This window comes from Bombus vancouverensis, chromosome 16 (assembly GCF_051014615.1).
Source record: "Bombus vancouverensis nearcticus chromosome 16, iyBomVanc1_principal, whole genome shotgun sequence".
NCBI classification, from domain to species: domain Eukaryota; kingdom Metazoa; phylum Arthropoda; class Insecta; order Hymenoptera; family Apidae; genus Bombus; species Bombus vancouverensis.
In genome coordinates, this window is record NC_134926.1 from 10,754,278 (window position 1) to 10,769,434 (window position 15,157).

Consider the following 15,157-nt stretch of genomic DNA (forward strand, 5'->3'; position numbering starts at 1 on the left):
CACTGTCAGCGATTGGCCTTTCTGTTTGCCACGGAGTAGTCAAAAATCAAGCGTCCAGTTGCCTGACACGGAATTCCGACGTAGAAGCAAGAAATTCAGCCTATCGGTGTTGGTATTATCGCGCGTCGACCGATTTGCCGCGCAGTTCCGACGTAGAAGCAAGACATTCGACTCGTTGGTGCATCACACTGCGTAAATATTTGAACATCCGCGGCTACTTGATCGAAAGGTTGACAGTTTTGTTATATCTATTTTCCATGTTATTAATCGTTCGCTATTTTCGTCTGGTACAGAGGGACCATTGCCAACTAAATCTGGGCGATCGCGAAACTTGCTAGGGACACTTGTAACGGTTCCCCATAAAATGGCCAAAGCCTATTTTTCGCAACAGCGCACGCTAATTTAGCAGGGTAATTTTACGCACGAATAGAGTTTTCTTATTCTCTCTCGCGAACGACATCTCTTTCAGATTCTATACAATATCGCGGTAAATTTTCTATATTTTCCAAGCTGTGTAGTACGCTCGATAATGGAAACCTAACGTTTCGATCGCGAAATTTCAGTTGAATTAATTTCTCAGCTTTTAAGGATAACGAAGACCTACGTACAATACACGTCGAGAATCTAAATTACCAGGTACGGTTTGCACATTTTAGAACTTATTCCGGCTTTTCGGTAACGATCGACGTCAGTGCGAATCAACGTTGGACCGCATTAGCGGAGAAACCTTAACAGATTGGCGAAACCTACAGTTGGTATACTCGAGTTACCGTGATACACGGTATCGTTTTCGTATTGTATACCTGTAACTCGCGGTATCGCGGAACTTGATATTCGAAACCTGCCCCAGAACCATCGTTTTATGAACTTATATCCGTATTGATCCTAATAATCGCCTCGTTTCACCTAATCTCCTGTCAGACTTTACGCCTTTTTCTCTTTTTACGTATTTCAACGATAACATATGAAAAATTGCCTGTTGCTAAGTATATATACTTACACAAACACTGGCGAACACAAGTGAAATTTGAATAAAAGTAATAAATGTAAATATCGAAAACGCGTAAAAGAAACCCCTATGAAATACACTTAACTTAAAATACGCGAGATGCTAGATTTATCATTTCTTATCTACGAAAGAAATCGTGTCGGTAAAATTGCGTGCTTTTCCCCTATTTAAACTCGCAATCGAGTAAAATGATAATTTCGACGTTGACTTATCGAACTTTGAAATTGAACTCCGCTTCCAAACCGATGAAACGCTACATCTGGACTAATCGCGTTACTCCGAATAGGCCAAGAACTGAGTAGCGCCAAAAATTCTCAAAATCTCAAAACGTCGTTTATCTCCTCCCGTAATTTCAAGGCCGGCGAAACGGACGTTCCGCGCGAGGATCGTCCGATATCCGTCAAAACAGGTCTCCTCAAGAACGATCCGTTTAATTCTACCAGAATGCACCGGTGGGTGTCGGTCTCCCTTAAGCCGGTGTTACAAACGTGTCGCGAACGATGCCACCTAATAATTGTCCTACTATCGCGTGGCGGCAAGGATCGGAATCACTGGGTGTCAGGACGAGATCTATTGGCGTAGCGGAGTCGCGTACGCGCGATCAAGACGTCTTATTAAGTAGGCGCATGCAGCCCACCGATAAATCTTTGGCTGGCACTGCTCCACTGGCAGACGACGTTCCGCTCGTCTTATTGCATATCTCGCGGACCGATGAAGTGGCGAAACCTAATTTCGTCCCTGGACGATCGCCTCCTCAACGAATATAGACATCTTCGGATAGAATTATCGAACGATGCAGATATTTATGTACTACGCGAAGCTGGAAAGATGATTAGGTTGATGGCATAGGGGCAAAGGAAATATATTACTCTCTATATCTCATCGACGACTCTATATAGATTTGTTTGTACGATATCCTCCCGTATAGGGCAAGTCACGTTTCACCATCTATATTCGCTGTCTATATTAACAATTTCGTTTCCGTGGTATTTTCCCATCTAATGTAACAATCGAAATATTTATATCTGTTTCGAACATCTCCTTACGCTTTTATCGATACCGGCACGTAATCGTGCGAAAAGTGCCGGTAGTCAAAATTCTACCAAAATTCTAACGCTACATTAGCATCCAAATTTGTTTCTGCTTTAACATTTAACTGGTCCGCGTGTTCATTTTTCAATCGTTTCAACGGTTGATCGATCTCGTCTCGAGTCGCGTAAGTCGTCGAGTTGTCCCTTGTTTGGGTAGAGTTTTTAGTTTTTCGTGCCTCGAGCTCTATCTTCGCAATGGTAAAAATAAGTGGTATACGTAGAAAAAAAAATTATCCACCAACGATAGGTCGGTGCGAGAGTTATCGAATTCGCAGCTCTGACGTGACCGTGGGTTGATAAAGCACACCTGTTCGGGTCGAAACGTCGGAGCAGTTACCGCGTGCGTCGAAATACCGACCGGAAAGTTAACCCCGCATGAAACGCGACGGCTCCTGAATATTTCAACTTCCCGTCAATCGCACGAACCACGGCAAAACTGTACCATATTGCCACGTACGCGATCGCGCCTACGTATAAGAGGAAATAAAAAAAAAAATGTATCTCGAACGATTTTTATAACGATAAATTTTTCATTGGAAGATTTCAAAAGAGAGGAGTTCGAATCGGCAAACTTTTCGCTGGAAAATTCATAGAAGAAGAAATTCCGATCGAAAAATCGTTCGTTCGTATAAAGATACGTGTGTTTAAAAAAAAAACCACAGTTGATAAGAAGATACAGTTAAGAGTATTAACCAATACAGGTCTGCATAGAGAATGCCCGAATGGAATTATAAGTACAGCCTCGTAAGTGTAATTGGTAAATCGTCAGTGTTTAGCGGTAAAACGCACCAGAGATAGGATTAGCAAAGCTTCTGTTAAAACCCTCTCAATTGCTCTTCAGCTGGCAACAAAGTGGAAAAATAGTTAATCGTGTTAATAGTTCTCGATATTTCCTACAAACCCATAGTTCACCAATTGCTTTCAATATATTACGAAAATATAAAGCACACTTACGTAACATCCAACGTCACTTTATGAACTTTATATTTCATAAACATAATAGAATATAGTTTGTCGAAGATAAATATCCTACTTTATCATAGATTTAACAATTGCTTGAATTCGCAAGTACACCGTATAACAATTATATATAACGCTATACTAAGTGGCTACTTACTATGTACGAAACTACTAATACTCACTAAAATACGATATGCACAAAAACATTACACATTTTATTAATCCAATTCCAGATAGAGTATATGAAAATCGATAAGACTCTTGTACAGGATATTCAAAGAGAAATATTATTTCAGCCAGTTATAGCAATGATTTTATGGAATAATAACAATAATAATAAAAAAGAAAAGAAGAAGTCAAACGAAGCTTGACAAAATAAAAGATACCATTAAAAGGTTTCGATGGCAAGAAAGAATTCGAAAAATGAACGCGTATCAGGAAATAACTAAAATTAACTTGGTATCGTCAATCGTCAAACAGAATAATAACACCACTTTCGTGTTTCACTCGATTCTTTCCAAATTCCATTGTTCTTTAGGAACACCATTATTTCATAGAATCATTACCTCTTCAAATATATTCATTCCCAAACTAGCCTGCACAAGAGAACACACGTCCGAAACGTTAAGATTTCCCGAAAGCGTCGCATATGTTACCCAGAATTAATCGACTCGTTGGGTATGCGCGAGAGCGAGAAGAAAGGAGAAGCCAGCGGGCGCGATGACAAAATAATGATCATCGAAAAGCGTCTCGAGAGCATATTACACATGTGTGCGTGCATTATTTGAGAGAGAGAGAGAGAGAGAGAGGGGGAGAGAAAGAGGGAGAGAGGGAGGAAGAGAGAGAGAGAAACACAGTCGGCCACGCGACGCGACACACCAGTTTGACGAACAGCATCACGTGGCCACTGACACGCAGAAGCAGAAAAACCGCGAGTAACGTCTGGTTGCGCACGTGTACGTCTATACAGAGTGATTGAAAAAGGACGAACGATATCTTTACGGAGAGTATCTTGGAGATCTTGACACTATCGGTAAGAAGGCGATTCTACGTGAAAAATCGAATTTGAAAATTTATTTCACACATATATACGTAAATACGGTTAATTACTGGTTAGGTGGGAGTAAATAATCAGCAGAAGGTTATTATACGTACGAAATTAAGACGCTGTTCTCGAGAAAATAAAGTTTGAACATTTTTAGCTTGATACTTTGTCAAATTTAATTTTCGCGAGAACGAGACGCCATACGAAAGGATATTCGACTTCTTTTCACGTGGAATCACTCCTTGCCAATGTTGCTATGGTTGTTAGGACACCCTGTATGGTGTGACATTAGACGTCGAAACAACGAAGAAGTTCAACTTGAAAAATAAGCCTCAAACGGCATTAACGTACGTGAAATTCATAGTCTTCGTGTCTTTGCGATCACACGGTATAAATTTCACCTTTTTCAACACCCTGTACATGTGAAAGGGAGACAAACGAAAGCGTAGAGAAAAGGGTACAACGTCGGCAAGAGGCGGAGGAAAAAGGAAAAAGCAAAGTTTGAAAGAGCGCCTGCTCCAACAGAACGCGTGTATCCTTATCTCTCTCTAGCCCACGTGACGCGTACTCTTTCTCTCTCACTCCAGCTTACGCGATTCCGAAACATCGTTCGCTTCTCTCTCTTCACGACGCACAGATCGATTCTTTCTTTCTCTCTCGCTCTCTCTTTCCTCATCCACTCAGCTACACCCTTTCCTTTCCCTTTCTTCCACGACCGTGCACGACACCTCGCACACATTTACGAGGCACAGAGCAGTGCCACGCTAACTGGCCGGAATTTTGCTTCGTTAACTGGCCGTCAAGTTCTTCGAACTCTCTTGTACACAACTAAATATTACTAGCAAAGTTCGACGAGTCACTAGTTATACATTTAAAAATTCTTGTCCTCTTTTTATATACGATTTACAGCAGTCTTATATTTCGCTAGTGATTAATGCTCTCGCGTAAAAGCACCAGTTTGATGATAAAATAAGTATAGAATGGTTCGTCAAATTACACAAGAGCAATAAGTTGAATGATAAAAAGAAACTACTACAACTGAGTTTCGTAAATTACATAAGAGCGATCGGTTGATTGTACCAATTGAAGTAAATTCGTAGCGTGTATAACCTACAATTTGTAACTTATCAATACACGCATATGATAGTGCCAACATCGGTAGTAGACAATTTTCCAATATACGAGTCGGTTGATTATCCTACTTTTGATGTAAACGCGTAAAAAACGAGTTTATAACCCAATCTACAATTTCGAACTTTTCAACACACACACTGTAGTAACAAGTTTGACAAAGAAATTATATTTGACGTAAAATACTAAATACTAAAAACAAGGATAGCATTAATTCGTTAAATATACAAAGAGATCTAATATTATAAATACAAATAAACCATATATTATGTAACACATAGTAAACTAAATAAACTACGTGTCACAACCAAATAAGGGATATTCCTACTTGACTCGCGCTCGTTACCAAAGATACTTAAAATTTCCTAAAAACGATAGCTGTCTCGATAAGTGGCCAGATAGCCCCCCCCCCCTCTTTGCCAGTTAACGTGACGGTATGTATGCACGCACACAGTGGCGTACAATTCGTCGATAATTCCCATGTGCACAAACTCACCCGTTCATCCTGATGGTAGACGGCCACGTTGACGGTTCTCCCCGGGGCTGATGTTAGGTTAAGTGAACTCCCGCGTTCGACGTTTACGCGCACACGGTTCGCCAAAGTGTATATCCGGCAGGCGATCTCAGCGACGACACGAGGACGCAGCGAAAACAACAGGTTGCATGTGACGGCGGTACAAATATGGCGGCGAAAAATATCGCCGTCCGACCCGGCGCGATGTAAACTCGCGGCTGAGAACGCGTGCACAAGCTCAGGCACACTATCAACGATCGAGTATCTCTCTCTCTCGCGCGGCTCGCGTATACGTTGCGTGTCCCTGTCGCTTGTAACCTTTGTTTCCTAACGTCTACCCGCAATGTCTCTGTTTGTTCCTTTCTCCCCTCTCCTTTTGCTGTCTGGTCGACCCGAGGGGATTCGCCTGTCCCTCGAGACTCACTGTTTTTCCGTCCTCCGACGAAAAATGTAGCGGAACGTAAACGCCGCACCCGAACGCTACTGCACTCGTCGCCGTCACCGCCTCGATCGACGTGAACGTTCGAAACGATGCGAATCACGAGCTCTCATGCGGACACACACGCGGACCCGTCCACCACGTACACAGAGAAACGCGAGTCTCGGCGAAGAATCGCCGGTTCAGGCGAGAGAAAAAGGAGTCTGAGGAGAACACAGATCGTACACACGACTCACGCACGCCGAATCGTCGTCACGAGCGACAGGAGACACGCGCTGCCACTTTTGGGCCGTGGCATTTCGCGAGACAGATGCACTCTGTGCTGCATCCAGTTGCGCACGATGCTGACACCTGGTGGCGATTTCAAGCGACAGAGTTAAGAATGACACGGGTATATTAGTTGTACCGGCGAATGATTACCGACTGATTTTATGTACGAACGTGCCTTGTCTGTTCTTACATGACGTCACATGTTCTGTAATACCGACTATTCGAAAGTTTTATAACGCCCTCTACAACGTATAATGTCGCGTCGAGTATAATTAGTCCGTTTGAACAGGTTCCGTTCATTTAAACAAAACTTTAGTTAGTGCTCAATTAAATAAAGTTCTGGTGATCGAATTCGTCCATTTGAACGTAAAGTACCGTTATGTAAAACCGTAAACGAGAAATCGTAAGTACTAAAGAGAATTAGTAACCTCTTACTTATTACTTGAATTACTTGTCCCGCCAATTAACCCCACTACTCCTTCTTTTCTTCTTAACCTCGCTACAATTAAATACGATAGACGTAATGTCCCCCTTTTGTTGAATGAAACAACATCGGTAATTAAATTACTAATTGAAATAAAACGATAATCATAAATGTAAATGTTAAACATAACTTTAACCTTATCTATCCTGGGCTACCCTACCTTAACTAACTGTCTTAAACATTTTATACTATTCGTTTATAACAATTAAATTATTAGTTTATTTTCATAACATTTCTAAACGTTGTCTATTATATTTAATAATTTATTAATTGTGTACAAATACGCTAGACACCAACTGCTGGACAATAGACGGGGTTCGATTTCTCGTCTACGTTTCGTGTAATAGATGCAACCAGATCGAAGGCAATGGGATCTTATCGTCTATTCGGTTGTTCTACGATTGGTGAGTCGCATGGTTTGGAATTTTTGGTGATGGGCTATTTAAGTATGTACATTTGAGTTGAAATGCGAAATGAACTATCACGATTTTTACCACAGTCGCGCGCGGTACGACGACTATTCATAATTATCTTTCGTTGATTTTATCGAAAGATATTTGAAAGATACGTGCAATTAACGAACTGTAATGGGTTCCTACTTCATTATCAAATAGTTGCACAATACATCTTCTGTTTCCAATATATAATAGCGTACGTTGCTCTTTTCATTATAATTTGTCTGTTAGGTTATCGATAAATTGCACTGCGAGTTTCCGAGTCATACATCCTATATACTTGATAGCATATAATTAATAGAATTGATTTGAGAATACGAAGATTAATTCTGACATATTATTATGAATAATGAAAATCAGAAGTATGTAATGAAATTCGGAAAAATCTGTAATTGTTCTAACGACTCGATGACGAGATAAGATGTCGAAGCTTGAGCGACTGAAATGTCCCTGCTTTACTATATACCACACACAATCGATACCCTTCCCGCAAGAAATATCTAGGCAAATGCGTTCAACCTTCTACCATCTTCTAACATCCCTATAAGGTTGTTTATTCGTTCTCTGTTCTCGATGTTCGATTCTCGGATTTGTCTTCGACCAAGAGCCATTTCTCCGTCGTTCTTTATCCGTTTTAACACACAAATAGAGGTTAATGAAACATCGTAGTACAAGTGTATTAATATAACTAACGCATACTTGTTTCCTGTTACTGGCATCATGAACTATCACGCGAACTCTTGCCTTCATACTTTCCTGATCATGTGTGGCCGAATGTTTCGAAGTTCGCGTGGTTACTAGTATTACCACCATAGAGTTCGTATACTAACTGGAAGACAGTTCGCAAAACATTGGTTTCTATAACGCTTGTGCAGGTATACTCTCTTACGTTTATATGTATAGCTTTACATGTATTAGGAACACATGACGTCTATTTTGTTTCTAACTCTTTGAACTTTGTTTATATTTGTATAAAAGAGGTGAATTATTTCAAGAAAAATAATAAATAATAAAATATCAAGTAATAGAACCCAGAATGACAAGTTCGAAGTTCCACGTTTTCTTATAGAACTACTAATAACTCCCAATAATACTCTATTACTGAACAACGCTTTTAAAATTTTTAAAGAATCTAAGAAACTAAAGGATTAACTATCAACAAATAAAATATCCATATCAATGTGAAATTGTTATATATAAACGCACACTTCCCTGAAAGCTCAGTTGCGTTCCAAAGAATTTTTGCGCACACATGATCTCCTGATGTCTTGCAAACTGTGTTTCGAATCAAATGGCTGCCAATGCCACAGTCAATCATGAACCTGCAACGAGGCGACTTTATAAAACTGCTGATTTCCCTATATCAAGAGTTTCGATAAGTTTTATATGGTGAAGGAATATGTTAAATAATAAACATAGAAAAGACACATTGCATTGATATCTAAAGCCAAATTAAATTAAAGTCTGTTTAATGCATATTTATCTTAACCGCTAACCTTTGCACGACTGTCGCATGGACATTCAATGGCGGGCACTTTAAAAATGCTTCGAAGGCCCACGAACATTTTGTTTCCATCTCTGTAGCTTCCAGGACTATAAAAGCGACACAGAGGCACTATCGAGGAATATCCGTTGCCATTGCTCCTCTCTCGTTTGCGTTCCTGATTCTTTAGCCGTTTCTGTTTCTTTCAAAGTCACTGAAGCGGCAAATCCTTCTACCCTCCGGGAGCTTAAGGGCGGATACTCAGGTGGATTCAGATCCGCGCGTTTGATACATTCCTGATCCTCCTGGAATCATCTTCAGAAACAAACTCAACTTCGACAAACTCTCCGCTTCAGAGAAACCAAGTCGAACGCATCGACCGCGTCTGAACGCTCGAACTACAATGCTATTAATGACTCGAATTTCTTCTGATTTATGTATCGTATATATTAGAATTTTCTTACCACACGGTATTTTAGTCTCCAAAAATTGTTAATGCTTCGTTGTCATACTGCTCAAATTAACAGTTACTTATATATTTGAAAATATACTCGACGAATTTAACGAATTCTTTGAAAAGATATTTAACTTGGCACAATCGATATCCATCCATGCATACCTTGAATAAATATTTATATTTCACTGAATATATTATTCTATTGTATAATAATTTACTGACCAATAATGTTAGTGAATAGAGAAACAACAAATTGTAGGTTATAGATTTATGCTGCAGAATTTTACAATTGTACCTCAGATATATATATAGAATCCTTAAAACTTTATCATGCTTTTGCCCAATCTGTCATTGTTATACGATAGAATTTATTTATTGACTCTTAGATGTATGAGTTAAGATCTAATATAGTAATATTAGTTCAGTTGCGCGAGACAGTCTACATTAGTAGAACAATAACTACAAAGTTTTCATAAGATCTAGATTGTCAACCGAATCACGTACAAACTAAAAGTAAGGGGACATTGTCACTAATTTCCAAGGAAGGAAATGCTCGAAGGACATATAAGGTTTCACAGGGGATGAGTCGACTTTACACGTTGCTATGCTATCCTGGTCGAAGGTGTTTCGTATTACACGTGCCTGTAAGCTTGAAACACCCTGGACAACATCGAAAGCGGTTCCATCAAGCCTGTTTCGAGGAAACGCTCGTGGATAGAGCGTCCCGTTAATAATTTGATGCCTATGCCCATGTAAAATTAGCATATTAATAAGAAAGACGGCGACAGCGGTCAGGATAGCAGGATGAAATGGCAGGAGGATCATCGTCGTGGCTCCTCCTTCCAGTTACGAGGATCCTTCGTGGCTCTTCTCCTTATCTGTGTTCCTAGTGATCGAGTCTCCGCATTTAGAACTCAATGAAGCGGATCTAATTGCGGTTATTACGACGATACCTGGACGTTTCGTCCATACAGTCTTCAAAGATTTATACAATCGGTTTTTTATACTTGAACACGCTAATTTAAAGGCCATTCCTTATGGATTATACTTGACAACTTGAATTAAGAATAAAATTGTTATTTAATAATAGTTATTTTACTAGTATCGGTATTAGAACTTTTGGTGCTTTGAAGAATCGTACAGATTTTGTTGAAGAAAAGTTATTTAATCGAACTAATGGATTGTCTTACAGCTAAGTAGATGATCCTTTTGATTCTACAATTCTTCTTGATCACATACAACGTATTCGATAAATGCGATACATACGAACTTTTTCTAGTGGACAGATGACATTTGCTATTATTATTAACTTTTATTATAAGAACGACGAACGTGAGAACGGGTAGGCGCGTTTTAAAGAAACTCAAATGCCAACCTGTTTCCGGGGCGAAACTCCGAGGCCACCATGATCTCCTGTTAACAGAGATATCACTTTTCATTTTTTTCATATCTCATCGTGGACTTTTTCGGTGGTTTGGGGTCAAGGAGCCAATCCACCCACCACCTTCTCTCTTTCCTCCATTCCACGAGAGAAACGCAAGTGCCTTACCTTAAACTCCTCTTTGAATATCTACAAATTATTTACACGACGCTTGACCTAGAAAAAAGATTCCTATTACGTACAACGATGAATGTTTAAAATTAGCATTGTTAATTCTTATTTATTTTCGCAATAAGACAAGACGAATTTCGGAAAGGATTTTGTACGCGATGAAAATCGTTAGGTGTACAACGTCCTTGTTCTCATGGACATTCGGAAAAAGTGAAGAAACAGACAGGGCTAGACGTTAGGGTCAAACACCTGATTATCTCTCGTTGTATTCACGTGTCCCGTTCGATGGAAACGAGTTGCTCTGTGAATTCCTGTGACCCTGCTACCAACCGTATCGTGATTTGCTCTTGATGCTGCCTTTTCTCCCTTTCTTTTCACCGTTCACGTGGCCACAACGTGAAAACACCCAATCACGATACTCGAGACAATAGCTGCGAAACATGGACTCCTGGTTCTGGATGTATCGAGAACGATTCGACTTTCTCCTGAATTCTGGTATCTCCAAACCCTTCAACGGAACAGTTCGATGAAACTGTAACGGCTCTTTTAAGCGATTTAACCTATTACGATGTAGCCTTTACAAGACCGTTCGACTATTTCTTATATCCCCGGGAGATATATTAGTTACCTGGTCGATGAGACAATATTTGGTTATATGAAAATTGCGTTCGACGCGATTATAGAAATTTGTAAATTACATCCGTACATTGGCTTTCATATAGATGTTGTAAGTAGTTATTACAACGAGAAAATCGATTGAAATAGATGCGTCGAGAGTGGAGATGTAGCTAGGAAGGAAGACGCACGAGTGACATGACGTGAACAGAAGCGTATTTGGTGCCATATTACATGCGCAGTGTAAACAACTCCGTTACATCGACATAGCAGGGAAATAAGGCGGACGAAGAGGTACCCTGGCGGGAAACCGGCGAACCAGAGGCACATATCGGCGCGAAGCAGACCAAGAGCCTTTAAATATTCTCTGAAGAGTCATACAATCTACCATCATCCGCCTTTCAGTCGGTTTTACGTCTCAATTTTAAGTACCTTACATTTTAACGTTCATCAGAGTTACGACTCGCTGAAAATTCTTCTATACTTGCTTCAACGAATTTGATATTCTTTTATTTTTGCTTCGACAAAATTTACTGTATTGCGACTACGTTGATAAAGGAAGAATAATAATTGGCAGACGCGATTCTAGGTGAGGTAGAAATTGATAAAAAGTTATTTGTGCTATATTAGAGAGACTTTACGAAAGACCAGGAGTATCGTTGTGTGGTAGATTCACCGTTTGCGATATGTAACCATAGATAGGCGAATTCATATCTTTCATATATCGTAAGATAGGAAAACAGGATGCTCAAGAGCTTCAGATTATGGCGTACTCGTCATATTTTCATGGAGTTTGGTATCTCACCATGGCAACACCCTAGCGGCCATCGCGAGCCGGCAATTACGAGTACGTGCTATTGAAATACCATTACGTAGAAGATATCATTGGGCGTATCTGAAGGGAAATTGTATTTGTAGATACTTATCTCTATATACGAGTACAATAATGACTTCGCATTGGAAATTATATCCTTAATTCGTGATTACTTTGCACGTTCGAAGAATTTCTTTATCGTAATTACGCGATACTTGATAAGAAGAATTTTGTTAATAGGAACATTTAATAAGAATCACAGAAAAACGAACAATTTCGTATATTAAAAAGAAATAAATCGTTTTTCTACGCTTGTTACGTTAACGTATCTTTTAGCTGAAAAAAAATTATGGATTTTACGCAGCATGATGTTTCTGAATAACAGCAGGATATCGCCTGAGGTAGCAGAGTCCTTCAAAACGTACATGATTCGAGAATCTTATATTCGCCTTGCAACATCTGATGAGATCCTGTTCAAAATGCGTAGATGTGCCTCGTTGAAGAAAAAGCGTAAGGGAATGAATATATATGGGACGAAATAACGTTTCAGTATTTCGACTAAAACAACAGCGAAGCGAGGAAAAAGATGGGAGATATTTCAACTTTGATACACTTAACACTTGGAAGTTGGTAACCTCTCTAGATTCTCGAAAAACAAAGTGCACGTTTATTTTCAAAATGTTATACATTCGTGTAATAACAATTGCACAAAATCATATCAATCGTTTAATTACACGAAACATGTAAAATGTTAAGATACAAATAATCGTATAAAATATTAGGAAACCGGATGACCGGAGATTATGTAAGTCTATCTTTTCCAATTAACGAATCGAACCACACTCAGCTCCACCTTCCTTCCTCGTAAATCACTTTACTCATTGCGAATGAAGCGCACTCGGGCCATCCACGGCTAATTTCTCCGCGTGTCCCATCACTTCAAAAACCTACCAACAAAAACACTAAAAATCACGCACGCAGTATTTCAAGGAGAATTCTCGGCGAGGACGATTCTTACGATCTCTCGCAACCCCTGCAGCCCTTAGATGTCCGGAATATCTGCAAAATCACATTTTTCCAGCTTGGAAATATTTTCGATTTTGATAACGTTAATATCTAAATACGAATCGATCAGTGTTCGATATTCTGTACGATGATTCTTATATTTAAATCGTAAGATACTTTGAAACACATGCGACATTAAAAAGGAATACCCATCTCAAGATGAAAAATCTCGCTTCTTCGATTTATCTCCGATCGAACGAACCATTTCACTTGTACTTATGACCGTAAAAACCCGTTTTCCCCCGCTACAAGCCACAAGCCACGAGCCACAAGCCACGAGCTACACAGCCGATATAACATATCTTAAGAGTATTTGGTGGGGATAGTTTCTTCGGCCCTAGGCGGCCCTTCGATGGGACCAGGAGGTGTACCAACACGGGCGGAGAGTTGCCAAGGCCAAACGAGCTCCATCCAAGTGCTGCGATCCTGCTGAAAATGCGTGGGCGCGGTCTCCCCGAGGGCTGGCCTCGGCCAACGAAGGTCGCACCCTTTTTCGACTGGCGTGCGCTTGGCCCTTTCGTCCAACCTCGTGCGACCATCTGTCCCCTACCCAGCCGCGCGCGCGACCGTTGTCCTCCGACCTCTCCACCTTTCTTCGCGAGCGATCCTGAAGGAACGGCTCGTCCCGCCGTACAGTATCAAGGCGCAGGCGCGTGCAACCATACCACGTGGCTGTTGGCATCCCTTTCACGGGTCTCCATAAATTTTACCCTCTGATCGTTATATGGTAGAGACAGTGGAAAAATTTATCAAGATAGGTAACACACGAAACGAGCTATATTATCGTATATCGGTTTTCTAAATATTTCTATCTCCACGGATATACGTATACGCATTCGTTGTACTTGTGCATTTTCCAGTTACCCCGTAAGCGCATAGAAATCCGCAAAACGAATTATTATTCGATTTTATATTTCTTATTTGTATTTTATATTTCTTATTTCTTATCTGTATGTCGGCCGTATTAGCGTTTTAACGAACCAAATATACGAAACGTAGTATATGATGTACGATATGGCGAAAAGTAACATAATACGCAAACACGACTAGAAAATGCAGAAAACGAATGATATCGATGAACAATAATGGAAGAATAGATACGAGTCTGGCGGGTAGAATACCAAATTGCTTTCATTCGCCATCGAGATCATTCAACTCCACCCTCCAAGTTGCTCTCCACAACGCATATTCACCGATTATATCAACGCACACACGTTACAACCCCTCACGCATGCTCCTACCCTGCCTGCCCCATCGACGAACAGTGGGATTGTTGAAAAGGAGAACACTGTTGCGCAATGCGGCATGCGCGATTCATTAGGACGCTCTCCACCTCTTTGGGGTTTCGAAGCCTATGTTTACGCATGCCAGTGTCGATTTGCCGGCCTACCAGACCCGCCTGAAGGGTCGATTTCAACTTTCTAGTGGCAACTTTCCTGCACTGTGGTACATGTGTCCAGTGGTCCGACAAATCTGGGAAAATTAATTCATATACACATAGATATAGATATTTGATATTTTTTAAAACACATTTCGTATCCTATTCGAAGCTCGAATCCTATTAATTAATCCTATTAATCGAGATGAATTGAGAGTGCTTGCGTCTTACGAGTCTAAGAAATTGAGAGAGAAATTTCCGAGAAATATCCGTAAAATAACCCAATGTACCCAATCCACGCTATACCCGAGAGTAGAAACACATAACTCCATCGGTGGTTGCAGCCACTGAATCACCTCGGAACAACGTCCGTCGCCGAGACTCTCGTTCACGAG

The 15,157-nt window shown here is 40.3% G+C and overlaps 2 protein-coding genes across 10 annotated transcripts in view; one reads left to right on the top strand and one right to left on the bottom strand.

The window, feature by feature from the left end:
- heph (polypyrimidine tract-binding protein 1 heph) overlaps positions 1 to 5,861 on the bottom strand; it is a 435,707-nt gene extending 429,846 nt beyond the window's left edge. For 3 of the 9 annotated variants that reach the window (XM_033340791.2, XM_076625718.1, XM_033340788.2), the window contains exon 1: positions 5,733 to 5,861. Coding sequence is in view for 4 of the 9 variants with exons in the window: in XM_033340786.2 (XP_033196677.1) it covers positions 5,733 to 5,740 (8 nt within the window). In the remaining 5 variants the exon portion in view is untranslated. The remainder of the gene's footprint in view (positions 1 to 5,732) is intronic. The other 6 variants (XM_076625715.1, XM_076625711.1, XM_033340793.2 and 3 more) reach the window with 5 other exon arrangements.
- Positions 5,862 to 7,238: 1,377 nt separating this feature from the next.
- The window catches only part of LOC117160183 (pancreatic triacylglycerol lipase), a 60,171-nt gene continuing 52,252 nt past the window's right edge, over positions 7,239 to 15,157 (top strand). The window contains exon 1 of the mRNA XM_076625368.1: positions 7,239 to 7,347. The gene's annotated coding sequence lies outside the window, so the exon portion shown is untranslated. The remainder of the gene's footprint in view (positions 7,348 to 15,157) is intronic.